This window comes from Giraffa tippelskirchi, chromosome 4, assembly GCF_054371585.1.
Source record: "Giraffa tippelskirchi isolate mGirTip1 chromosome 4, T2T-mGirTip1v1.2.pri, whole genome shotgun sequence".
In the NCBI taxonomy this organism is placed as follows: Eukaryota; Metazoa; Chordata; class Mammalia; order Artiodactyla; family Giraffidae; genus Giraffa; species Giraffa tippelskirchi.
In genome coordinates, this window is record NC_137278.1 from 165,470,429 (window position 1) to 165,497,835 (window position 27,407).

General features: G+C 46.0%; 1 protein-coding gene across 5 annotated transcripts in view; it reads left to right on the forward strand.

Annotated features, from left to right (window-relative positions):
* Nucleotides 1-27,407, forward strand: part of CHST11 (carbohydrate sulfotransferase 11) — a 340,772-nt gene that overhangs the window by 175,913 nt on the left and 137,452 nt on the right. For all 5 annotated transcript variants that reach the window (XM_081595642.1, XM_081595638.1, XM_081595639.1 and 2 more), the window contains one exon: nucleotides 20,771-20,856. In XM_081595642.1, the coding sequence (XP_081451768.1) occupies nucleotides 20,773-20,856 (84 nt within the window). In that variant the 5' untranslated portion in view covers nucleotides 20,771-20,772. The remainder of the gene's footprint in view (nucleotides 1-20,770; nucleotides 20,857-27,407) is intronic.

The following is a 27,407-nucleotide window of genomic DNA, read 5'->3' on the forward strand; positions in this document are numbered from 1 at the left end:
CAATACTCACTCCAGGGTATACTGGAGATACTGAAGATACTCCTCCAGGGTATCTTTCCAACCCAGGGATTGAACCTGCATCTCTTAGTTCTCCTGCACTGGCAGTCAGGTTCTTTACCACTAGTGCCACCTGGGAAGCCTGAAACTTACTCTGCTGCTGCTAAGTCGCTTCAGTCGTGTCCGACTCTGTGCGACCCCATAGACAGCAGCCCACCAGGCTCCCCCGTCCCTGGGATTCTCCAGGCAAGAATACTGGAGTGGGTTGCCATTTCCTTCTCCAGTGCATGAAAGGGAAAAGTGAAAGTGAGGTTGCTCAGTCGTGTCTGGCTCTTTGCGACCCCATGGACTGCAGCCTACCAGGCTCCTCTGTCCATGGGATTTTCCAGGCAAGAGTGCTGGAGTGGGTTGCCATTGCCTTCTCCAGAAACGTACTCTAGGAGAGTTTAAAAAGCTGATGACCTTTTCAAGGTAGTGCTGCCTTATGTATATAGCTACATTTATTAAGTACTTACTTAATAAAGGAAATACTTAAAAGTATGTTAGTCACTCTTCTAAGTGCTTTTATAATAGCTCATTAATCCCCACAGCAGTCCTGAGAACTGTAAACGATTTTCCCATTTTAGAGATGAGAAAACTGAGGCAGGTAGCGATTCAGTAACCAGTCCAAGGTCATAGAGCCAGGATGTGACAGAGCTGAAATTGGAACCCAGTGGTTTGATTCCATTTTCCACATACATAAGTAAAACTACTAGTTTATAAAATAAAACAAAACAAGACATACTTCTCAATTTGGTTATTCTGAAGGAAGAAATTCCAGGGACAGAAAACCTGGAGTTACCATATTAGTTACCAGAGCTCAGCCTATGAGTCTCCTCATTTTTCAGACTGTTTTATATTCTGAATAAAAAAAAAAGCTCATGACAAATGCAACCTGTCAGATTTACTTAAAGAAACAATCATTAGGGTTTGTGGGCAGTTTACCTAAGAACTAGTTTCCCTTATGTTCTCAATACTCTGAGTATTTGCCTTTAAAATCTAGAGAAGAGCTCTGAAGATATCTGACTGCATTTTGTAATCTTCCTAACATGTAGCCTCACAGCTCAGGACATCATAGGCACTTGGGAGCACAGTATAAATATGCTACGTTGATTGAAAATTGAAGTGTTATATGTGGGAGAAGAAGATACTGAAGTGGGGAGAGTCCAGGGTAGGTATTTAGGGACTACATTTTTTGGGGGTATCTCCAGGTTACACATTATCCATCTCTTCCCCACTCGTGGATCCCTGGGAAACAAACCACAGCCTTGTCGGCGACAGTGGTACGGGTAGGGTGGTCCATTGACCACGTGGTGCCAAGAGCCCCTCGTGTCTGGCTCTCTCTCCTGAAGGCCGACACTCCACGTGGCCCTCTAGATTCTGCTTCATAATCTTAGTTTCTGGTTGGCGGAAGAGGACAGGATTGCGAAAGAAACTCTTTGCAGTCACAACGCTTGGCCATCTGAACAGCTCTGGTCCACTTTCTGCCAAATTGCTAAACTCAGAAACAGTTAATGGTCAGTCTTGATGTATCCGACCACCTACAAAACCGACATGCCCTGGCTTTGATCTTTCCATTTGTGGTCAGAGGAGCATGAAATGAGTATGTGAGCCAGGCTGCGTCACAGCTCCTAGGGGAGGATCGAAATGTGATCGGGGGCTCCCCTCTCCTCCCCCCACTAGACTGCCTTCCAGTCTCCTGTGCCCCCGCCCGCCTCTTCCTCCTAAAGGGTTAAGTTGCATCAAAGCTGAGCCCAGGTGCCTGTTCTCTCCTCCCCCATGTTTGTGTGTTTATCTCCCCATCACCCTCTTCCCCCCCGGTTGATCTTGTTGTCTAAGAGAAAGTTGACTCATTTGTAACATTTAACCAGCCTACCCCTCCCAGTAGTAGGTGTATAACCAGCTGGGGACTTGCCCATCTGTGAACCCTCCACACTTCTAGCAAATTCTCTTCCTACCTTTGTGGCAACATCCACCAGCTCCATGCCTTCTCTGTGCCCCATCTGCCCTCTGTCTCATACCAGGAATCAAGCTGGGGGTGGGGATGGGCATGGGATGACCTGAAAAAAAAAATACCCACTCATTTCCTTCCTTCTAGAAAAGTGGGCTCGGCATCTAGTGTTAGGGATAGAGAAGTAAGTACACAGGATTCCTGCCCTGAAGGAGCTCATGCTTTTAGGAGAAAAGGCAACATCATAGTATTACTAGTTGCTACAGGTTAGTAAGTACTTAGTAACTGATTGCATTTTGAAGAACAAAACTGGGAAACATACAGAACTGGGATTCAATGCTAGGCAATGTGGTTTTATAGTTTGTGTTCTTAGCCAGTATTAAATACTTCCTTTCTGCTTATAAAAGTTGAAACTTACCCTGCTGCTGCTGCTAAGTCGCTTCCGTTGTGTCTGTCTTTGCAACCTTATGGACCAGGGTCATGGGTTCGTGGAGATTTTCCAGGCAAGAATACTAGAGTGAGTTGCAATACTCACTCCAGGGTATACTGGAGATACTGAAGATACTCCTCCAGGGTATCTTCCCAACCCAGGGATTGAACCTGCATCTCTTAGTTCTCCTGCACTGGCAGTCAGGTTCTTTACCACTAGTGCCACCTGGGAAGAGGCACCCTGCTTTACCCAGATGATCTCATCTGAACCTCACAGCAACCTTGTGAGCTCAGGAAGTCTTCTCCTCATTTTAGAGACGAGTAATGGCAAGGATGGTAGGTCAGTTGGCCAAGGTCACATGGCTAGTAGGTGGAGGGCTCGGTCATCTGTCTTCAGAGGAGAAACGATGCTATTGTTATTCATAATAACATTTATTAAAGGTCCACCATGAGCTGTGTATCAAGTACCTACATGCATGCTGACTTTCAGTCTCTCTGAAATACTCTGAGGATGTTTTTTTCAAGACAGTCGTGATTTGCTGAGGACCACACGGTAGGAAGTCGCATCTTGGGATTGACACCAAAGTTGGTCTGATTCTAGAACTTCCAGGCTCCTAACCCCTGGGCTGTATCACCTCTCATTAGAGCTGTTCAAGATTTACCACTGAACCAGCCACTTGTTAGAGTGAGAGGAAGAGCTATTAAATGTGATTCGCAGACCACAGTTATGAATGGGACCCATCTCAGGATACCTGGGTTCCATGTTCACCCTGGAAGGATGTATGATTCAGGCATCAAGTATTTTCTGATGTGCCAGGCACTGTTGTCATGGTGAGCAGGGCAGGGGGGCCACTTAGAGCTAGACATTCAAGGGGGAGGTGGCTGTGATATGAGGTTCCTTCAGGTGGGAGGGGAGGTCAGTGCTCTAAGGAAGACACACAAGATAATGAGATAAAAAGGGGTGTGGGAGAAGCCCTGCCTTAGGTGGGGCAACTGAGCTGCAGCCTGAGGGACTGTCTGGATGAAGAGGGCCTTGGCTGAGCACAGAAAGTTCTGGAAGCAGGAATAACTTGACCATAGGAGGGAACAGAAATTTCTGGGTGTGTTCTGAGACCTGTGAGTAGTTCTGTGTGTCTGGAAGTTGACTTCAGTGGGTGAGGTGAAATGCAGTCTCCAGACTGTCCTGCCTGAGACATGGAGCTCCCATGTGGCCCCCTTCTGAGGGAGGTGGTTCTGGGAGCAGTAGGGTTGGCAGCCTTCTGGTAGAGGAGGCCTCTTGCCTGGAGAGAGGAGAAACTCATGTTTGAGATAGAAGGTTTGGCTTCTCAAAGTCATGTTTGTCACCTCTAAGCCCAAGGGCCATGATTTGTAATCACAGGGTGGATGGCTCACACAAGCTTTAGTCTTTTCTTAAATAATAAAAGTGTGAACACTGTCATCACATTTGTTCCCTACCAACCACCTCCATGTGTAGTGTATGAATAAACATGATAACAGTTAACATTCCTGGAGTGTTCCTTGTCTGTGTCCCAGTGGGTTGAGAGCTTTTCTTGCATTCGTCCATTTGGTCTTTATGAGAGCTCTGTGAGCTTAAAACTCTTGTTACAACCAATTTAGTGATGCAGAAGCTGAGGTCTAGAGAGGTGAAGTGTAAAGAGCCCAAGGCCACACAGTTAGGAGAACAGGCCTGAAATTCCTGATACAACAGGCCAGGGAGGCAGCCGGGGCAAGTGCTGTCAGGCCCATTTGACAGAGGGAGAAGACTGAGGCATGGTTGTGAAAAGGGTATGGAAGAGAGTTGGGCCTGGCTGCGGTTTTTCCAGCCCTGCCTGTAACTCAGTGATAAGTTTATTCTGGGAATGGTGTAAGCATGCCTAATTGGCCTCACCCCTAAGCCATATCAGTAATAAAGCTGAGCATTGGGTCTCTAAGAGAAAAAAAATGCATTGGACCTGGAATCCAGGTGTTCTGGTTCTGGTGGCCGGTCCACTAGCCATAGGGAGGGTGGCGGAACCTCACACTGTGTGCTTTGCCCTGACTTGTTCAAAGCCAAGGGCCTCCTTGAAGTTGGGAGAACGCCCTGGGCGGCCTTCGCCAGAAGTCAGAGTTGGCGGCAGTCCCATGGCCACACCCCTTTGGCCGACTCTAGAGCCCTTATAAGGGCTGCATCTGGTCCATCTACCCCCCTGCTCGACTCTTTAATACACTCCAGATTTCCCCACATCACCTGGGACACGAAGCCCAGAGAGAGGCCTGCTGAATCAGGACCTTGATCATGGGGTGCTGGAATCTGCATTGACCTGCCCCCAGGCGGTGAGGGGTGTTTAGGTTGGAGAACCCACTTGTCTAGGTTCTCGGCACTGAGCACCCTGGGAGAGGTGGAAATGGCCATGGATTTCCTCTGAGGCTCTAGGCATGATGTTTAAACAAATTCCGTGGTTGCTTTGGCCAGGGCAGAGGCTATTATCATCGGCCCTAGACGTTTTGGGGACGCGCTGGAAATAGCTCGCTGGCAGGGTGTTTCTATTTTGCATCAGTATGATTAGATGTGTCTGCAGTCTGCTGTTTTTGTTTTTTTTTTTTGGTATCTTTGAAAAAATTGTGGTAAAATATACATATCATAAAAGCAACCATTTTAACCATTTTAGGTGTACAGTTCAGTGGCATGAAGGATATTCACATTGTCAGGCACACAGCCCAGTCCAGGGGGCTCCTTTTGGAACCGTCTGGGAGGGAAGGGCTATGGACACTTTAGGTGCTTAATAATTGCTTTCAGATGACAGTGGACTATAGCCTGCCGGTCTCCTCTACCCATGGGATTCTCCAGGCAAGAATACTGGAGTGGGTTGCCATACCCTGCTCCAGGGCATCTTCCCAACCCAGGGATCAACCCGTATCTCCGGAATCTTCTGCATTGCAGGCAGATTCTTTACCACTGAGCCACCTACTGGAAGATGACAGTGGAGCAGCAGGGGTTATTGGGGTGCTGGAGTGAATTCTTATGCATTAAGTTAGCATCCCCACTTCTGACTTTCTTAAGAGCAACTTAACCTCAGTCTGAGAGGCTGGCGGAGGAGACGCTGGTGAGCTATGTTTAATGCTCAATTTCTATTTCTGGGCCAGGCAGGAGGATGAGTTCATTGTCTGGTTAATGCCAAAGGCTGGTCAATGCCAAAGGCAACTTCCCCGGCCTCCCCCAGCCCCCCAGCAGAATAGAAGCTATCTCTGTAGAGAACCTGTCTCCCCCATGTGTATGCATGCTGCTAAGAGGCAACCCACGGTCATGACTGTGACTAGGGTTTCAAACGCTGCCGACGCAAGACCGATCGAGTTGAGAACTGAACAAATGGGTCTTTTTATATGTAAGAGGAGATTATTTTGCCCCATATCAACAAAAGATCTGTAGACAGTGTTGTTCTACATTTCACACTGCTGACTTCATACGTGCGAGAGGGCTCATGACCCATTTACATTTTTTGGTGCATTTGGGTTCATTTCTGTGGTTACCACTCTGAGGACGCCTACAAAAGCTGGCCTGTTCCGTGCTGGAGTGTGTTGTCAGTGGAATTTGGTGAGCCTCACCACGGTGCAGGGGAGGGCCTTGAATCAGCAAGTGGACTGAGTTACAGCAGGACTGAATATTGCAGCTGAAAGGGATCTCAAATAGAGTAACCCCCTTATTTAAAGATGAGGAAATTGAGACCAAGAAAACCAGGTGTGGGTCCTTACCTAAGGTCACCCTGCTAGCTAGGAACCCAGCCCAACATTGGCTTCCTGGTCCCTAGCCCACTGACTTTCCACTGCATCAGACCTTCCTAGTCCTTGAACTCCGGCTCCCATTGACCAGATTGCTTCCAATAGGAAAAAATCTGAAGATGAGTTTTCCTGAATCGAGAAAGTGTAGTGTTAGTCGCTCAGTCATGTCTGACTCTTTGGGACCCCGTGGACTGTAGCCCATCAGGCTCCTCAGTCCATGGGATTCTCTAGGCAAGAATACTGGAGTGAGTAGCCATTCCCTTCTCCAGGGGATCTTCCCAATGCAGGGATTGAACCTGGGTCTCCTGCATTGCAGGCAGATTCTTTACCATCTGAGCCACCAGGGACGGCCCAAATCATTTATATATTTTGTGCCATCTCCATTTGCCTGATTCTGCTGCTGGGCTCACAAGATGCAAGGTAGTTTGAGTACTTTTTGAGGCCAGATATATCTGGAGATACGAGCTAAATGTCCAAGAAGCCTGTTTAGCAGTCCCAGCTGACCAGAAGCGATATTTTAGCTGCTTGTGAGATGCCAGTCACACCTTTACCAGCACTGATAATTGAGAGACATATGGAATGGCTATTTGTAATTGAAGACCACAGATAATGGTCACATAAGGTCAACCCTAAGTTATCAGTCCCTTTTATTTCTGATAGACATTTGAAGAAAAGGGCCTGAACTTTGAAGAACACTATTCTCCCTTTTGCTTTCACGGCCCTTCAGTTATTTCATTAGGACACTGAAGCCAGAAATCATCTATGACTTATCCCCCATACGATATAAATTGGGGGGATAAAATATCTTTGGGGATTTATTTAAATGAGAAGGAAGAGTCTAGGCTTAAGCAAGAGTATAAAAGAAAATTGAAACTAAAAATTGATTTCTCGATTTGGCTAGAGTTTTCAGTACAGTTCAGCCACAGAGAAGCCAGCTTTGACTACTACATGCATGGGCTAGTAAAGGTCAGGTTGTTAAAACAAAAAGGTTTAATTATGTCAATTAGGTTTGATGTTAGGCTGCAGGTTTCCAGATACCCTCAGGCTCAATTATGCTCATTGTGAAAAGCAAGCGTTGACATTTATTGCTATCAGAAAGAAGTGAAAGGCCAAAGTGCTTTTCCTCTGTCTCTGTGGCCCTGCTCCTTCTGTCCTGATTTCTTTCTTGGTGAAGTCACTCACCCTTGACCTTGGACATCCAGGAGCTTACTTCTCCCATCAGAACCTCTTAGAAGCAGGTGCATCCTGCTTGTGGACTGACTTATGAGCCTTACTCTTATGGTCTTTGGTCCTGCTTCCAGGATTCTGACCTCTTTGACCTTCTGCAGGAGGGAAAACCTCAGACTTGGTCAGATGGAGAATCACTGGGAAGTCACCATGATCTAGTAATGTTTTCGTGGTATTAGTATTATATCCATATACGTATATATCTGTTCACATATATGTCGAGCATAATGATGTCAACTGTTTAACAAAGTTTATGGGAGAAAAGCTTGATAATTGAGAAAATTCAACCCCTATTTGCTGGTTGTTTATTTTAAGTTGGAGTATAGTTACTTTAAAATGTTGTGTTAGTTTCTGCTGTACAACAAAGTAATTCAGCTATATTTATACATATATCCTGTCCCCCCTCATGAGCCTCCCTCCCACCCCACTATTTGTTTGTTTTTGATGTTGTAGTTTTTCAAACTTTTAGAAAGCTGGTTGTTAATTTGATTTAGTGGTGAAACATTGGCAACGCTGTCTGGGATTTCTGGCCTTAGGAATTCTATCACCCGTAGGACGAACATCTTTAGCCACTTTGTTTTACCTGCCGATATTGAAGTCTGGGCAGTTATTTGGAGGATGGTTGGGTCTTACGTTAATAACAGAGGATCTTTCTTGATAATGCTGAAGACCCACTTCCCCTCTCTGCTTTGACATTCACAGGGTGTAGTGGCTTCCAGTAGCGTTCAAGACACTGGGGGCAGGGGCCTTGGCATGGTGATGAATGGCTTGGGCACTGGGCTGTCTCAAGGGGCTGGTTATCCTGAAGCTCCCTGCCTGTACCTGAGCAAACTCTCTCTTTGGGGTCACCCTCAGAGGGTACAGGACATTTTGATGCCACAGCACTGTGTCGTTTGGACTTGAGGATATTTGTCTTGGGTTGGAAAAGAAAGCATTAAGTTTGCAGCCAAGGGAGAGAGAGGAGGAGGGGTAAAGGGCAGAGGACACATTCTTTCCAGGGATTTGGACTTTAAGTTGAGGCATGGAGATAAGGAAGTGGGGAGGCCCGCAGATCTGTGGAGGGAGTCAGGGATCACCACCACCATCATCATCATCATCGTATCCTATCCTGTTTTATTCAATCTAAAAAGACTCCAATTGTAAGATGCATCTCAGTTTCAAAGATGTTTAAAAAAAAAATGAAAATGACATGAATCATGACCAGCAATGTATTCGATGCTTTCATCTCATGTAATCCTCTTAATAACCTTGAAAGGCAAGTTCTCTCATTCCCATCTTCTTGGGAATAAAACTAGGACACAGAGGGGTCAAGAACTTGCAGATCACTCAGCTGGCTAGTGGAGGAGCTGGGATTGAAGCAGGAATTCTACCATTGTTAGGGCTAATATCTTTAGCCACTTTGCTCTGCCCTTTGACAATGAAGTCCGTGATGTTTGAACACTTTGATGTCAGCATTTTGACCCAGCTGTGTCACACAGATATGTTAACTCCACGCCAGTACTTTGAGCAAGCAGTTTAAATATCATTGACATATTTTCACGGTATTATTCTTGATAAAGGTGGGACTCAGGGTTGTAAAATGCTGCTTTGGTGTATTTCATGTCTTTCACATTAGGTAGATCTCTATTGACAACACTCAGAGATACTAAACACTTACCTGCTCTATTAGTAGAGAATCTATTACTGGCTGTGTGTGTGTGTGTGTGTGTACATGTGCACGCGTGTGTGCTCATTTGTGACCGACTCTTTGCAACTCCATGGACTCTAGCCCACTAGGCTCCTCTGTCCATGGGATTTTCCAGGCAAGAATACTGGAGTGGGTTGCCATTTTTTTTCTTCAGGAAATCTTCCAGACCCAGGGATCGAACCTGCATCTCTTACGTCTCCTGCATTGGCAGGCAGATTTCTTTAGCACTAGTGCCATCTGGGAAGCCCTGTTAGTAGGGAATCTGTTAGTTATTGGCTGTGTGACTTTCCAGATGCTGCTCTGTCCTTGTTTCCTCATCTGTAAATTGGGAATGATAACACGTTTCAGAATGGTATCGAGGAAAGGAAGGTTAAATTACATTTACTAAAGTGCCTGGCATTTGGCACGGTTTATAATAGGAACTCAAAATATGTCCTGCTTGTTCCTGTCCCCCTTCTCCCTGGGTCACCAGGTAGCAGGTGGCCACAAGTCCTGAATCAGAACAGCTTCTAATACACCTGGCTGCGTCTCATATGGAAAGCATGTGGCTCTCGTATCTTCTTGCAGCTGGGACCATTTGCAAACACTGTCTTATTGTTTTACAGCTTTTTAATTTGCCTGCACAAATAGAGCCTGCCTGGCTGACTTTGAAGGAATTTTAATATCTAAACCCCGTCTGGACACGCGTGCTGCACCAAGAGACCATGCCTTCCTGCTGATCATGGCAGCGAGAATATTGTGCCACGGCTTCCTTCCTTTTTGGAGAAAGAGAGCTCTGTCCCTCTGTATTGTCACAAAGCTTGCTTTTTTTTTTTTTTTTTTTTTTGGAAAAGAAAAGCCTCAAGATGGGAAACATTTTTCTGAGGAAGATCACTAAGGTAGCTCAAGTCCTTTGTTGCGCCTCCTGGGGTTCATTCCCATCCCACTGCATGTCTTCAGAGGAACTGTGGTGTGAGGTTCAGCCTGCATCTTGGATATTCCCTAAGAGGGAGGGAGGGAGGGAGAGGCGAGAGCATGGGCACTTGTAATAGGATGAAGCTACAGTGGTCTTTTCCCTCTGACCATATTTCAAGAAGAATAACATTTGAAGCGTAGCCTAGCTTCCCCTCAAACCCTGGGGTGCCTTCTCTGCACCCATCCTGAGCCTCCCCCTCACTCATTTTTGGATCATCTCCAGCACCTGCCTCATCCCTATACCACTTGATGGTGGCAACGTAAGTTACACTTCAGTGACTTAGGGTCCTGAGACAGGCAAAAATGAAGTGATCTCATTTTTCAAAGATCTGTTGGATCTATTGAAGAATATCCACATCAGGGGCTGCAGATAATTTTGGTGTCTTCCTCGGGAAAATTCCCGCTTTTTGTTTAGAACTTCTCTGGGCTTTCCAGTAGCACCTTTAGCACTGAGAGTTGATTTGTATCTAGTATTATGTTGAAGCCGTCATTTTTAAAATGGGAAAAATGATATATAGAAGGTGAGAGGCTCTCTGACAATCAGTTTCATTTTTATGTCTGTGTACTTACCTAGCCAAGATCCTGATCCTCATGATATTATGAATTCTGCTGCTTTTACTTAAATCCCTTTTCCATGTCTCCACATTATTACTTTTAATAACAGTATCATTTTTTTGAGTTGTGAATGTACTGCAATTTGTTCACGACATACCTAAGTGAACTGTGATTTACGAAATTATTCCTCTGATCTTGGACATCTTAGAGTGTTTACAGTGTTTGGCCATGGAAAGGGAAATATTATAGTAAACATCTTTGTGCATAAATCTTTCGACTTCTGTTGAATTATTCCCTTGGTGTAATTTCCCAAGGGTGATTGTTGGCGTTGAAGGCAGTAAACATCTTCACAGTTCTAGTGGTGCAGTGTATATATAGGGATATTTTTTTAAAATCAGCGTTCTCTCCACTAGCGTCTTGTGCCAGAAACATGTCAGGAGAAAATAATACAAATGAACAATTAAAAAAAAGATAATTTCCATCTTTAACTCATCTAGACGTAAGGAAATGAAAATGTGGGTTTGTGTAGATGGGTGACTGGCTGCCTTGGAAGCCTCCAGCTCTTTATTACTGGGAGTAAATCTTTCATTGTGGGAAACAGTCTCTAGCTAGCTCTTGCTTTTGGGGAAAAGGTGCGTACGCTGTCTGATCATCATCTCTGCTTCAGCATCAGCCTCCTGCCTCATGCTCATCTTGAGCAGAATGGTTAGACCTCCATCATACATCACCACCTGTGACGAGACTTCCTCTCCCATTCATGAAATAACCTAGTGTCCACAGATTGTGTGTATATTGCGTGCACAGCCATGAGATTTGGGGTTGGAACAGAAGAGGATTTTGAGATGCTCTTTGGGAAGATAGAGGAAAGAACATACTGGATATCAGGAATTCTAGTGTGCTATGCATTTACCTTGGACCAGGTGCTGTTCTAAACACTTGACATAGATGAATTTATTTAGTCCTCACAACATCCCTAACTTAGTAGGCATATCACTATCCCCATTTTACAGATGGGGTAACTGAGGCTGAGAGATTGACTCTCTTGTCAGGGTCACATAGGATGTGAACCCGTGTGTATTCATTTCCTAGACCTGCCATAACAAAGTACCCATGTGTGTGCGGGTGTGTATGTGTCTGTGTCTCTGTCCTCTCCTCGTCTCATAAGGACACCAGTCATTGAATTTAGAACCTGCTCTAATCCTGGACTACATCTCTTAATAACATCTGCCAAGACCCGATTTTCAAATAAGGTTGCATCCTGAGATTCTGAGAGGACATGAATTGAGGGTGGAGAAATGGGAAAGAAACCAGCAGCGGAGGCAGGAGCAAGTTTTAACCTGATGGTCTTTAGAGAAGATGGCTGATAATCCCCTGGGTCCTTCGAAGAGGTTGTGTGGCGAGGAGTGAGTGGAGGAACCCTGGGAAAGAGATGGGGGTACCCGGTGCAGCTTGACTGCGTCGGCGTGAAATGACCCAGCCCGGAGCCAGCTAGCTTTGTGTACTTGACGGGAGAGAATAGGTCTGGGGTTAATGCCCTGCCATGCTTGAGTAGCTTAAGGAAAGGTACCTAGAATATTTCCTTTCTCAAGCAGCCCCGTTATTCCTTATACTGTGAGTCTGAAGCTGTGGGGGAACCCCAGAGGCAGACATAAACGTCTCCAGGTCGTAAAATCAGACTTGGAGCACCAGCCACAGGGAAGAAAGTATTTTGGCATATTATCTGCATCACTGCGAAATAGATTTATAAAACATGCCAAGGAAACTGCAGGGGAGAGTGTAGAAATTCTCCAGCAGGCAACAAAAGGTAAATGAAAATTAACTGTACCGTGCCCATAATTACTCCTTCAAGGTGTGCAGAATGTAATTAATATGATCTGGACTGCCGTGCTGTCTCTCTTGTTTTACTTAAGTGAACATAAAAGGTAATTTATAAGGGTTTTCCTAGGTTAACTGCCAGTTTAATTCCTTGAACTATGTTTTTCCACAGGCTCTTAGGTTTCTCAACAATAAAAGGCATCCACCGCTTAGGGGCTTTCAGGAATTTGTGCTGAGGTCTAGGGGTGGGGGCCCCTTCGCCTTCATCTGAGATGCTCAGCCTCTCCACCCTTGGCCTAACCCAAAGGTGTCAATGCCTGTTAATTCTCTGTTAATGTGAGCGTTCTCATGTCACTGAGTGTGACAGTTGTGTACAAAAGAAGCTTTTAAAAAAACTTTTAAGTTGTAAATCTAGCAAGCTATCATTTAAGTTAAGAATTTTACTCTTCAACTCATAAATCTAGTAAATTTTTAACAGTTACATTTAGGGTAGCCTTTGATTAATAATTGACCCTTGAAGAAACTTCACCTTCCTTTAACATTTTAAATTGCCCTTAAATTTCATATATTTAATGTCCCTTTAAAGCACTTCAGACGTCTGATTAACAAACATACTTAAATGATGTAAATCCAATACCTCAATGACAGACATTAAGTTTCTTAAGTGTTCTAATATTATATGTAAACTTAGAAGGTTTGCAACCCCATGTACTATAGCACACGTGGCAAGGTAAATCCTCCTACTGGAGTAGGTCAATATCTTAAAAATATGAATCTTAATGGGTTTTCTTCTTGAACATCTCTGTCCATATTTTAAAAAATAGCCTTATCGAGATATCATTTACATAAAAATTCACTTATTTTAAGTGTAGAAGTCAATGAATTTTAGTGTGTTTGCAGAGTTACACAACCATCACCACAATCTGATTTTAGTACATTTCCATCACAGTAAAAAAGAATTTTGTGTCTATTTACTATCCCTCTCCTCTGTCCCCATCCTTGGCCTTAGGCAACCACTAGCTGACTTTCTGTGTCTTTGTACTTGCCAATTTTGGACTTTTTTGGGTGCTTACTTTGAGATCATGCTGGGTTCTTAAGGAAGCAATTTTGACATCTCAAACAATTTTGGGGTCGCCTTCTCCAGCAGTTTTTGGGGTTACTGCCTCTGTGGCTGGAAGTGTCTTTGTGAGCTGACCTCTGGCTGAGGAGCTGCGCTCTGCCTCTAAATGGGGGCTCTTATAGCCCATGACCCAGACTCAAGACACTTACTATTGAATTCAAATGTCTTCCCATGGAAGACCAAACCCCACCTGGTGGCTTCATTCCATTCTGATTGCCTGTCCACCTGCTGGGCTCACTGCTCTGAAGTGTTAGTCGCTCAGTGTGTCTGACTCTCTGTGACCCCATGGACTGTAGCCTGCCAGGCTTCTCTGTCCATGGGATTTCCCAGGCAAGAATACTGGAGTGGGTTGCCATTTTCTTCTCCAGGGGTTCTTCACCACCTCGAGATTGAACCCACATCTCCTGCTTGGCAAGCAGATTCTTTACCACTGAGCCAAGAGGCCAAGCTGGCAGCAGAGAGACCGGTTAAGAGGATTTGGTCCTAGCCCCAGAGGAGGTGATGATGGCTCGGGCCAGGTGTGAGGGGCCAAGGTGAGCTGATGGAGAAGGAGGGTGATGGTGAGTGAGGGAGGGGGATTAAGAATGACTCCTGGCTGTTATGTCTGCCCAGACAGGTGCACAGTGGTGGTGTTTACTACAGTGGGGGCCACTAGGAAGGGACATTTCAGGGGTGGAAGTCGAGAGTCCTCCTCATCAGTATTTACTGTGTTCAGCAAGCTCAGGTTGAACCTCAGTGAGCCCTCTTGACCTGACTCTTCTAAGATATCTAAGTCGGGGAGTTTTGAACAATGTGTCATGACCCATCAGTTGGTTGTAAAATCAATTCAATTAGTTGGACTAGTATTAAATAAAACAGAGCAGGGAAATAGTGCATCACATGTAGTAAAAGTGAAAGTCGCTCAGTCATGTCCAACTCTTTGCGACCCCATAGATTATAGAGTCCCTGGAATTCTCCAGGCCAAAACTGGAGTGGGAAGCCTTTCCCTTCTCCAGAGGATCTTCCCAAACCAGGAATTGAACCCAGGTCTCCCGCATTGCAGGTGGATTCTTCAGCTGAGCCACAAGGGAAGCCCAAGAAAACATGTAAACTGGGTACAAAAGGAGAAAGGGATGAGAGCAGGAGTCAGGAGCCCCTTTTTCTATCACAGCTGTGGCTCTGACAATCCGTGGGCCTCGAGCGAGTCCCTTATGCGCCTGTGTCCATGGCCCACCCTGTAAAATGGGGCAGGGGGCAAGGAAGGCTCCGCTGGGTTCACCCCATCCTCCTCCTTTTCTTGCCTTCACCTCTTCCACACTGTCTCAGTGGGCAGACAGCAAACATTACCAGTCAGGAAGGTCATTACTGAGCTTTGCATCCTGCCATTTCTCTTGTTCAGTCAAAACCAATTCAGAAGGTGCTTTTCCCCAGCTGTGCACACCCAGTCCCTTTGTTGGTCCCTAAAGGCCCTTCTTGTGGTCACTGTGCCTCTGCCAGCACTAACTAACCTATCTGACTGACAGCTGGTTTGCACTTGGACAGGGATCTTGGACTTCTTGAAAGTCAGCACAACCCTCTACTCTGGGCACGTTTTCGCAGATGGTCCAGGATCATCTAAAAGACGGAATGCTTTGATTGCCATTGGTTTTGGTGAGCATTTGATAGCTGAGTTCATCTCCTGACAGGTAAATGTATTGTATACAAGTATATTCTTCAAAGCTGAGAATCAGAGTCCTTTAGTGGAAGGTTTCTATGCAGTAAATCTCCTGGCTCTTAGATGAAGCCATGTTCTTTCTCTTCTTGAGTTACACCAAGCGCATCTATCTAATTCTTATATTTATACCCTTGACCTTCATCTGCCAAAAGTTTAATTCATTTTAGTTCTGCAGCCACGGGCTAGGCATCAGGAGCTTTGAGGAGCTTACAGTAGGAGGGGAGATTGACATGGGAAGTAGCTACAGTAAGGGTTCAGATTAGCCCCAAATCAGAACCCCAGGTGCCTCAATATTCTGGCTGGTTATAGGGTCTCCACTAAGGAGAAGTGGATCTAGAGATGGTTTTGAATGGCTCTGGGCTGTCCCTGTTGAAGGGACTGTGAGAAGGAAGGAATAGAAAGTTGGAAAATTGAAGTTTGTTAATGAAATATTAGCAACAACCTAGGCTGAACCCAGCTCCTACTTCAGTGTTTGGGGTTCCTGAAAAGTCCCCTGTGAAGACAAGTGTGCTGAGTGTCTGTAAGCTGAAGGCTCTGGTTGGCTGGAGAACACTGCCTCAGTATTCAGTACTGCCTATTATTATTATTATTTTTTGCCTGGCCTTATCCAGTTTTGAGGGTCCATGACCTGTAATGTCATGGACCTGTAATGTGTCTCATTTCAGAGGATCAGGGGGAGTATGCAGGGTTTGGACTCCAGCCCTGCCACTCACTAGCTATGTCAGTGGGTAAATTCCTCAACTTCTCTGAACCTCAGTTTCCTGGTCTTTAAAATGGACGCGAGTCCGCCTGCCTCCGGGGTGCTCATGAGGAGTAGAGGAGAGACAGTATGGCAGGCTAATATTTGCGGAGTGCTTGTCAGACTCATCGTAGGCACCTCCCAGATCCACGAGAACATATCATTACTTTGCTTTTTGTTTGTTTAATTCCTTTGACTAAGAAAGCCAATAAAAGAATTTTGAGGAAGTTTGCTAGGAAAGAACATGTTAACTTCTCTTCTTTGCTGTTAGTAAGTGGTTTGGCCTGATACCTTTTAGCTGAAAAAATATCTTTGAAACTCCCAGATGACCTGTTGTTTTAGTTTCATTCATTTGACATAAATCTGTGAGTATCTACTATGCACAAAGCACTCCCTTAGAGGGCAGGAGACCAGGCAGATGAGACCTGCGTGGGGCTTGGCTGCCAAGGCCTGGAGTTGGGGAGGACCAGTTAGCCTGGGGAGGTGGGGTAGGCCTGGTCCTGCTTTCCCAGCCCTGCCATGGGGATTTTGGCCATTCTGTGCCCTCCTGGGGCCTGTTTTCTTCTCTGAAAATGGGCTTTCGAACTGTGGTGCTGAAGAAGACTCTTGAGAGTCCCTTGGACAGTAAGGAGATCAATCAATCCAAAAAGAAACCAACCCTGAATATTCATTGGAAGGACTGATGGTAAAGCTGAAATCCCAATACTTTGGCCACCTGATGTGAAGAGCTGACTTATTTGAAAAGACCCTGATGCTGGGAAAGACTAAAGGCAAAAGAAGAGGGTGGCAGAGGATAAGATGGTTAGATAGCATCACCGACTCAATGAACATGAGTTTGAACAAACTCCAGGAGATAGTGGGGGTCAGGGAAGCCTGGCATGCTGCAGTCCATGGGGCTGCAAGGAGTCAAATACGACTTAGGAACTGAACAACAGCAACCATATTCAATAAACTACATGAGATATTCAACACTTGATTATAAAATAGGCTTTGCGTTAGATAACTTTGCCCAACTGTAGGCTAATTGAAATGTTCTGAGCATGTTTTAGGTAGGCTAGGTTTAAGCCATGGTGTTTGGGAGGTTAGATGTATTAAATGCATTTTTAAGCTTATATTTTCAACTTAGGATGAGATTATGTCCTGATAAACCCATCATAAGTCAAGGCAGATCTGTAAACACAACTTTTCTGGGTCCAAGAAATCATACTGTGAATTGAACCAGTTAGATTCTTACAAAACGGTCTTGCATTTCGTTCGTGTTTAGAAAGGAGAAAACAAATCCTGTAGCTAAAGAAAACTCGGGTGGGTGGGCAGCGGAAGGCCACCGTTAAATGTCCTCAGGGATTCCTTTCTTAGAGCTTTTGATCATCAGACCTTTCATTTTCAAAGGAAAAAAATAACAGCAGCCTGTTGCCACTGGCAGTTTCCTTTTTACATAGCAGGAAACATGTCTGATGGGTGTAAAGGAAGCCTTGAATCCTACATCATTCATGAACCTCTTTGAGTGCCTACTGTGCGCCAAGCATCAGAGAAACAAAATGAATATGATGGAGGGGGTCTCTGCCCCCCTTACCTGATGTCTGGCGTATCCAAGGTACTTAATAAAAATTTGTTGATTAAGAAAATGAATACAGATAATAACTGTTAATAGTTATTCTGTCCCGTCACATCATTTTGATGACTCCTGTAACACTCGGTTACATTTTAAATCACCTGTCCTAGAGGTGGCCAGCCAACCTGGTCTGGGGCCAGCAGGAACTGTTGAGATGCTTTGTGGACTTGACACTTGATGTTGGTCCAGCATGGCAGTTGAGAGCATGGGTTGCCTGTGTTGGAATCCTTTCTTCGCCTCTTCCTAGTCCTGAGACCTGGGCGGGTTCCCTGACCTTGCTGTGCCTCAGTGTTCCCATCTGTAAAGTGAGAACAGTAGTGGTGCCCACCCCATAGGGTTGTGGTGTGGCCTACACATGTGCGGTGCTTGGCGCACTTTGCCCTGTAAATGTTAGCTGCTACCCTCTGAGTATGTTGTTCCCTTGACCTCCTCTGATGTATTAGATCCACAGGATATCATTTAGGTATGAAGGAGCCCAGTAATAGTAATGAGGTTTGAGTCTCAGCTTGGTAGCTCTCTCCCCACATGGCCTCCGCCTTGGTCAAATTCCTGAGGTTAAGGGAGGCTCAGAGAGGTTACCTGGGAAAGGCAGGTCCTTCCTTCACTGTGTGAAGGATTACATGGAGCCCAAGTGCCCAGCACACGAGGCACCCTCCATAAATGGCAGGATTGTTGTCAGCCCCATAAAAAGCACACCAGGCCCCTCGGCTTTTGTGGCCTGGGGTGCCATAACTGGTTCATGGGGCGCCCAGGGAAGTCGTGGGCAGGCCTGGAGGAGGCCCTGAGGGCAGCCGGCCTTGGGAAAGGGCCCACGTCGCAGGCCCCACACGGTCAAAGCATTTTAAAGGCCTTGTATTAGAAAAATAAACCAATTAAATAATACTGCCCCCCATAAAAGCTGACTTTTAATGGGTTCCACAGTGGGGTTTTTCTCTGTGGCGGTCTCGTAGCCATCGGTCTTGGGGCGACTGTCTGCCGCCACGGGGAGAGTTTAATCTTGCATGGGGTGGGCAGAATTTTACAAGTTTTACAGCTGTTTTCCCTCCTCCGAAGTGTTGCTATGTCATTGTGCGCTGAGGGCAACCTGCATGCATTTAACAGTTTACCTCGTTTGGGATGGAAATGAAAAATGAAGTAATAAATTAAAGAAAACACAACGTGGATTTTTCCCCTCTTCTTGAGGCAACCGTGGAAGAACAAAGAACCAGTGTTTCCCCAGACTGCTTAATCAAATTCTAATGGCTTTTATGTATGGACCCTTGCCCACGGAACCCACCTCCTCCCCAGAGAGAGCTCCAGGGCACAGGGGGTGTGTTTGGGGCTTGTCCTGCCGACCCCAGGGTAGAGGGTCAGCAAATGGCAGCCCAGGGGCCACATCCGACCCACTGCCTGTTTTTGTGAAATAATTGGGGAAAAAAATCAAAAGAAGATTTCCTGACACATAAGAATTACATGGACTTGAGGTTTCAGCATCTAGATGGAGCTGTATTGGCACATGACCCCACCCGTTCATTGTTGTGGTCTCTGGGGCTGTTGCTCTACCCCTTGCCGTAAGGTGCAAAGCCAAATAGTCTCTTGTCCTTTATGGAAAAGGTTGGCTGACCCTGCTCTGGGAGGTAAAGGAGGTGAGGGAAAGCAGCTTTGAGTTTCTTAGAATTGATGATTTATTCCACGGGCTCAAAGTGACAAGCAGAGGAGGATTGAAGGAGAGTAGATGATTCTCTTGGGAGACCTTCCAGAAGGAATCAGCTGCTGGCAGAGATGACTCTCCTCCCTTTTCTGACCTCAGGTTGGCTTTGGAGCAGAGGGGCCTGAGTTATCTCCCTCCAGCCAGGCCTCCCCATCTGTAGGTTTTCCCATCAGAGAATCCTGAAGCCTGGCGTGAGGTCTGGTTAGCTTCTCATCAGCTCTCTTGATGGCTGGAGTATAGAGAAGTTCCCATCTTACCTCCCAGGAGGCAAGCACTTTTTGTCACAAACTATGCAAACCTAAGTTGATGATCTCCAATAGCTTTGGAAATTTGTACTCTTTGGCCATCTCCCGCCTTAAGCATTCTGCATATAGTAATGACTCACTTAATCCTTATAGTCAACCCTGGGAGTGAGGTCCTCTTTTCACCCCCATTTTGCAGATGAAGAAACACAGGCACAGAAAGGTTAGGTATCTTGCTGAAGGTCACACAGCAGGTGTGAGGTAGGACCAGAATTCAAACCTGGGGTGCTCCAGGGCTGTCCTATTGGCCACCTGCTGTCACTACACAGGGCTGCCACTTCTTTAGGCCTGTGAGAGGGTCTGCTTTCCTTGTTCCCTCCTGTCCCTATCATGTCATTTCATAGGCACACAGCCTCCTATGTGAGAAGGAGCATTTGTTGCTTCCTAAATTCATCCTGCCCTCCTCCATCCCTCCCTCCCTCCAACAAATAATTATCAAATGGGTGACTATGTATTAAATTCTGTGTGAGGGCATGAATGAGTGAGGATGTTTTGTGAACCCAAAGAATGAAAAAAATAATCTTTTTCCTTTGAGAAGTAGTTTTTGGTATCCTCAACGCTGTTGGGTTTTTTAGAAGTTTCCTTAACATCCCTCTTTTATTCACTCTAAGGGCTACCTCTGTCTGTCTAGAACCATAAACCCTCATCATTTCTGATATTTGTGTTAACCATAACCTCACATACTAGAGACTTTGGGGAGGCAGGGCCTCTGACTTACCCAGTGGGAAGAGCCTGCTTAGGGAAGGCCCTGAGCACCCTAAAAGAAGGCTTCCACAGGAATGAGCTTACCATGCAGCTTGGGGGCCAGGAATAAAAGGTCATAACTGATTATGGAGGGAGAAGGCTACGAATTTTTAAAATATCACCAAGTCTGGTGTTGGTAGAATTTACTCTCTTGGGATAAATGTTACGCTCTCTTCTGTAAAAGTTCAGGATTTTATCAGAGATGCCTGTTTTGTTTCCTGATGGATTTACCAGGCAGAATTTTTAGCATTATTTGTGTCTTTCTGGGTGTGGACATGCCTGCAAGCTGGGGAAGACCCATGTGGCCCCATGGCACTGGGCAAAGGACTGGCTCAGCCAGAAGCTGGTTCTCTCTCTTCCGTTCCCACCTGTTTCTTCTCCCCTCCTCTGTGCCTTTTTCTTCGTCAGACAGCAAATGTTTGTTGCCTATTTCTGATGAGCCTTCGCTTTCTCTCCTCAGTCATGCGGAGGAACCCCTTTGGTGTGGACATCTGCTGCCGGAAGGGGTCCCGAAGCCCCCTGCAGGAGCTCTACAACCCTACCCAGGTAAGCCCTGGAAACTTCTTTGCTTCTCCACTCAGAGTCCATGTGTCAGTGTTTTGGGGAGGCAGGGGGATTGAAAAACTCCAAAATTCTGGTCTTTGGGGATTTGAAATTTCTTTCCAGTGCCTGGGTTCTTTACCTTCAACTGGTTGCTTTCTCGGTCACCCTTTCTCTATAGAGTGGCTCTGCAATTCTAGCAAGAGGTATTTAGAATGAGAGGAACGGCTTGGTGGAGTGCTGGACTGAGCTTTGAACCTGCTCAGGTTTTGGGTCCCTGAGAACCACATAGCTGCAGGTGCCAGCGAGGGGACTCTGAAATTGCAGAGCCTGCCAGGCTGTGCAGTCTCCCCCTTGATGTCCCCAAAGAAGGCTCACATGGGGGATGAACTCACCACCCAGATCTCACATCTGATTATTAGAGCCCAGCGATGCCCCCAAGAGGTGCGTCTCACTGCGCCAGTCTGACAAGACCCTTGTGTGGGGAGACTTTTTGCCAAGTGACTGTCATGGTAAGTTGAACTTGATTATGAAGAGTTCCTCTCTGAGCAAAATAAGCTCCAGCCAAGGCACAGTGCCCTCCATGGAAAGCTAGGAGCAAAGGGAGGTGGCCTCGTTGCCATGGTGATGGCATCATTGGTGTGTGTGTGTCTTGATGAGAAGACTCCAAGGCTGGCCCTTTTGGGAGAACATTAATTAGCTTGTGATGCCAAGAACTGGTGAATGAACAACTAGTGACCCATTAGCTGACCTTTGATAGCTGGTGGGAAAGGGGGGGAAATGTACTGCTTTGGCTATAATCTCTGAGATTGATTTTGTATCAAATTCTTAAGTTAGTATTTCTGTGGGCCAACGTACTTGCAGAGGAAGAAACTCTTTGCTTCCCCACAAGTGCTGAATTCCTGGAAGTCTTGCCAAGGGATGAATCTGAGGACTTTCTGATTCCACATCTCTTGTCTTTCACCCTTTGGAAAAGTGGTCTCTTGAGTTTGTGCAAAATAGGTGCCCTAACCATGTTAATTCACTTCCCTCTTTCAGCCCCATCACTTTGGAACTCAGTGTGGTGGGGCCAGATTAACCAGGTCATTGCAAATTCAGATTGCCTGATGTCTCCTTTACTGGGCTTTCTGGTAACTCAGCAGGGAATTGGCCTTTTTTAAAAATGGTTATTGAAGTATAGTTAATTTACAATGTTGTGTTAGTTTCAGGTGTACAGCAAAGTGAATCAGTTTTATATATATATATATATATATATATGTATGAATACTTTTTAAAAAATGCTCCCTTCCACTATAGGTTATTACAAGATACTGAGTATAGTTCCTTATGCCATACAGTAGGTCCTTGTTGGTTATCTTGATTTGGGTTTTTGTTTGGTGTCCCAATAATCTGATTACTGTAGGCCAGTCTCCGCCTGTTCACAGATTGGTCCTAGGAAGAGACTTCAATAGAAAGGATTTCTGGTTAGTGAAAGTGGCAGTGTTAGTCGCTCAGTTGTGTCCAACTCTCTGCGATCCCAAGGACCATAGCCCACCAGGCTCCTCTGTCCATGGATTTCTCCAGGCAAGAATACTGGAGTGCGTTACCATTCCCTTCTCCAAAGGAACTTTCTGACCCAGGGATCAAACCTGGGTCTCCGGCATTGCAGGCAGCTTCCTTACCTTCTGAGCCACCAGGGAAACCCCTCTTCCAGTAAGCCATGTTGAAAACAACACGTGCTACCAAGATGCAAACCATACCTGTCTCTTTCAGTTAACCTCCTCTGTTCTCAGATTATTTTCTCTTTTGAAACAAGACTGCTGAAGGGCTCCTGCTTTCCTGAGCAAATTTTATGAGCAGCAGATGGTGTCATGTGAAAAGCTATTTCTGAAGTAGATGTTTCTCTGGACAGGTAGTCTGTGGACTGTGTCTGCACCGGTCATTGTTGTGTCCCCAGCCCTGGCCTATAGTGGGTGCCCCCCGAGTGTCTGTGATTGAAAGAGTGAAAGTCCAGGTTTAAATTCCTCCTTCACTCCCAGTGGGTTGTGCAACCTTGAACACATGATGAGTTCTCTTTAGGGTCAGCTTTCCCATCTCTCCGGAGTGTTGGGAGGATAAAATAATTCTGATGTGTCAGGGGCAGGGTAAACATGATTCATCATTATCATGATTGTGAGAATGGCTTCACTACTGGAAGCCTTGACTCGAGGGTCAGACCTGGGTTCAAAGTTGGTTTTCTTCATGTACCAGCTATGTGAGAGTGGGCAAGACACTTAACCCATCTGAGATTGCCTCCCTCCTTTATAACATGGTGCTAACAATTCCTGCCTTGCAGGTTTCCGTGAAAAGATGTGCCTTGCTCAATGCCTCCTATGGAGTTTGCTCCTTCCCAGATTCATTCATTCATTTACTCATTCCTTTCTTCATCCACTGTTGTGAACGCCCACTATATGTAGTACAGTGCCAGGCACTGGGCACAAAAGGCTGAGCAGGGCTCGTGTGGTTAGCCTTGTGTGTCTGCTTCTCCTTGTTATTCCAAGGTTGACTTGAGTGGGTTACCTGGTGAGGGAGACCCTGCTTGGTCTATTTGTTAACCAATCAAAGAAGAGAGAACGTTCCTGGGTAGAACGTTCCATCTCTTCCATCTGGCAGTGTTGGACGAGATGCTCACTTAGAAGCCTAGGGCCTGAGAGGGAAGATGGGGCCGGGGAAGAGTCTCTGGGACCTGTTTGTGAGGGAGTAGTTGGGTGAGTCACCAGCCTCCATCAAGAATGTTGTGGGCAAGCTGTCTGTCCCCTTTTGCTGGTAACCAGGAAAATGTCCCTGCAGGAAGATCTCTGTGTTTCCTCGGGATGTTGTCCCGGAATGTTTTTTTCTTAGTCTGGTTTCCTTTACAAGCTGCAGTTATGTTCTCTTCCCACGCACGTTCCGTCGGTGGCGCTTCTCCGAGAAACCATCTTCGTGATCTTTGGGATGGCCGTGGGCTGGGGAATTCAGAGGAGAGAAGGGAGCAGGAGCTCCTGTGGAGCCAAGTCTGGTTTTGTGTCCACAAGACATTCACAAACGCTGCACCCAGTGGGGCTTGGTTGTGGTTTCTCGTGTTCCCCTGCCAGCTGAGCTCTGGAAGCTGCTAAGTCTGGACCAATGTTATCACGGGGCAGATGACAAACACGGTAATTGCTAGAAACCAAACTGCTCCCGGAGCTGCCATTTCCCCTTTTTATGCTGACTGGTTATTTGGGTTTGATATTTGATGGTGAAAACAGGAACTGTGTATTTTAGACAATAAGGAAACCAACATTATGGCAAGTAGAGCCATCTTAGTTACCAGGTACTGGGATGGTAGGCCAAATGCTTTCTGTGTGCATGCGTGCTAAGTCACTTCAGTCCTGTCTGACTCTCTGCAACCCTGTGGACTGTAGCCCACCAGGCTCCTCTGTCCATGGGATTCTCCAGGCAAGAGTACTGGAGTGGGTTGCTGTGGCCTCCTTCAGGGGATCTTCCTGACCCAGGGATGCTCATAAACTTCTCATGGAATGCTTGTGTCAAGCCCTAAAGTAGGTAGTACACCCGCATTTTACATACGGGACAACTGAGGCCAAGGAAGTTGTCACACAGCTTGTAAGAAGCAGAGTAAAAATTCAAATCCAGGACAAGCTACAAATCCATTTATCTCTGTGCTGTATTCACTGTCGTCAGCAAAGTTCTCTTGGCAGGAATTACCCCATCCAAAAGAGAGAGAAAAAAAAATTCACATCCAGATTTTCACTGGACAAAAATCTTAAAAGCTCCCTTGGGAAATTTGGCTATAATCTGCTTTTAGTGTCCAAGGTTTTCTTATTTTAGTGCCTCGCACACCCCTAACCATTAAAACAACAGTGGGTGGAAAAAAAGTTTGTAGGTGATATTCTTAGAAAAACTGTACTCTGATGTCTTATAATTTTCCTGGTTCTCCGCTGTCTTCCTGGCCCCAAAATAAAGCGTAATTGCTGATCATATCAGCTGGCGTCAAGTCACCGAAAGTTCAAGAGTTGCCAACTGCATATTTGCAGGCCAAGCACATGTGCGGGCCGCCCCGCTCAGCCCAGACAGCAGGGCAGAGCTCTGCTGTCAGCCATTAATAGGGCATAATTGCCCCAAAAATGCCAGCGAGGGGTGGGACAGCCTGTCTTGCCTCACCCACCTCCCGGTCTTCTCGTGGGTTCCCTGAAGTCTTCCCGGCATCACTGATGTGGTTCAGCCCTGCCCTGCCTGCTTCTTTCTTTAGCGTTTGCACTTGCTCTGTGATTACTATGTTCCGAGAAGACAGATGCTCAGTCCAGGGGCTGACCAGGAACTTCTAAGTCCAGGAGGTCTCCATGCATGTACCAGTGGCCTGCAGACCTTCCTAGGGGCCCCTGGGGACCAGAAAATACAATATTTTGACCAGTCAATGTTTTATTGTAATAATAACTTAAAAAATTGGACCTTTATTGGTGCAGTCTTCTGTGCGTTAAAGTATATTTACTTCTCCGTAAGATGGGCTCCAAAAAGAAGGATGGAGAGAGAGAGAGAAGGGAAGGAGAAAGGAAAGGAATAAGAAAGTTATTGTTCATTGAGTGTCAGTGACTTTCCACATGTATCTCATGGAATCTTCACAACAGTCCTAGAAGGAAGTTATCTATAACTCCATCCTTCAGATAAGTTAACTGAGGCTCAGAAGGGCTAAGTAATTTGCCAAGATCCCATAGCTCCTTAATGGTTGTGCTGGGTCCATCTGACCTGCAGAGAAAGTGGGAGGAAGAACTTCTATCCTATTATCTTTCCTGGGTGGAAAAATGCTTTCTTGAGGTTCTGTTTCATGGTGACTGAAGCTGAGCTCAGGATAGTTGCAGAATTCCTGAAGGCAGGGGCCAAGGTTCATGGTAGATGTCCAATAAACAATCGCAGATTTGTTTTTTCTCATGGAACATGATATTTGGAGCAGTCTTTCTTTCCTGGCTGAAGCCAGGCTGAGCGGGAGTCCCTTCCTTCCCCTTCCCCAAGAACTCTGCTATAGGTTAGTACAGCTTGGTGACGTTTGGAAGTCGGGGTCTTTGATTAAGTTTTAGATTGAAAAAAGCTTGAGTTGTCCAAGGGAAGGGTGGGAAACTCTTCCAGTTCCAACCTAAATAGTTTTCTGAGCAAGGCTTGCCAAGGTTTATTTCGTCTACAGATGTTTATCAGATAAACAGAGGGAAAAGACATGGGGAAGAGAGGCATGTAGGTAACAGAACATGATAAGTGCTGTGTGATGAAACCGGAAGTGTCTTGAAAGTTTATAGGAGGATCAGAAGTGAGCAGTTAACCCTCTGAGGGGTAGGGCACAATGGGAAGCTTTCTAGAGGAGGCAGCATTTGAGCCAGGCTTCTGAAGACATACCAGTCTTCATCGGACAGAGCAGAGGGAATGGCATTACAGAGGGATGAAACAGCAGGAGTGAGGCGTACAGGTGGGACAGTTCATGGCGCGTTCAGAGAATGGTGAGGGGTTTGTAGCAGGAGTGAAAGAGCATGTTGGAAGCTGACTGGAGAGGATACAGAAGAGGGGCAGGTTGGTACCAGCTTCATAAGGCTTGTTCACCCTTCCAGAGGGGTTAGTGGTCCCTAGAGACCCCCAGAGATGGTGTGCAACTTACAAAGCAGCTTTTGCTTCTGGCTCGGCTGCTTGTTAACTTCTCTTAGGAGGTCTGGCCCCTCCTGACTGCAGTCTCCTCCTCTGTAGCACAAAGGGGTTGAATTGTACCCATGCTTCCCCACACCTTGTGTACTCATGAGCTTTGAAAAATCACCAGTGCCCAGATCCCCAGGGATTCTGATTTTTTTTTTTTTGGTTGGTCTGGGATAGGGCTGGGGTGGAACCAACGTTCCCTAGTTGGTTCTGGTGGGCAGCCTGAGTTCTGAAGCACTGGGTTGGAGATTCTGGAAGGACCCCTCCAGTTTTCAAACCTTCAAGGGGATGTCACTGGCAGTCCAAGGCAGGGGTGTGGGTTTGATTCCTGGTCGGGGAACTAAGATCCCACATGCTGTGCAGCATGGATAAAAAATAAAACAAAAAATTAAAAATAAAATCTTCGATTCTTTGGTTCTCACATCACCTGTTACATGAAAAGGAGCTTAGAGCATGTGCACTGAAGTGAAATAAAGTGAAAGTAGCTCAGTTGTGTCCAGCTCTTTGTGACCCCATGGGCTATACAGTCCATGGAATTCTCCAGGCCAGAATACTGGAAGGGGTAGCATTTCCTTTCTACAGGGGATCTTCCCGACCCAGGAATCAAACCCAGGTCTCCCCCCTTGCAGGCAGATTCTTTACCATCTGAGCCACAAGGGAAGCCCATGTGCACTGAGGTTGCTTCCTATCTTTTCTATGGTCTTTATATATGAAGGACCGTGTTACCTATTTGCACTCAGCCTCATTCACCAATATGCAGTGACCACATTCCTTCCTGTGCTCCATGGAAGGTTGGTTGATGCTCTGAGCTTTGGAGACTCATTATGTGAACAAACCTAAGAAGTCGAGCCCTTGGGCAGTGAATTGGGCAGAGCCCCATGTAAAGGACA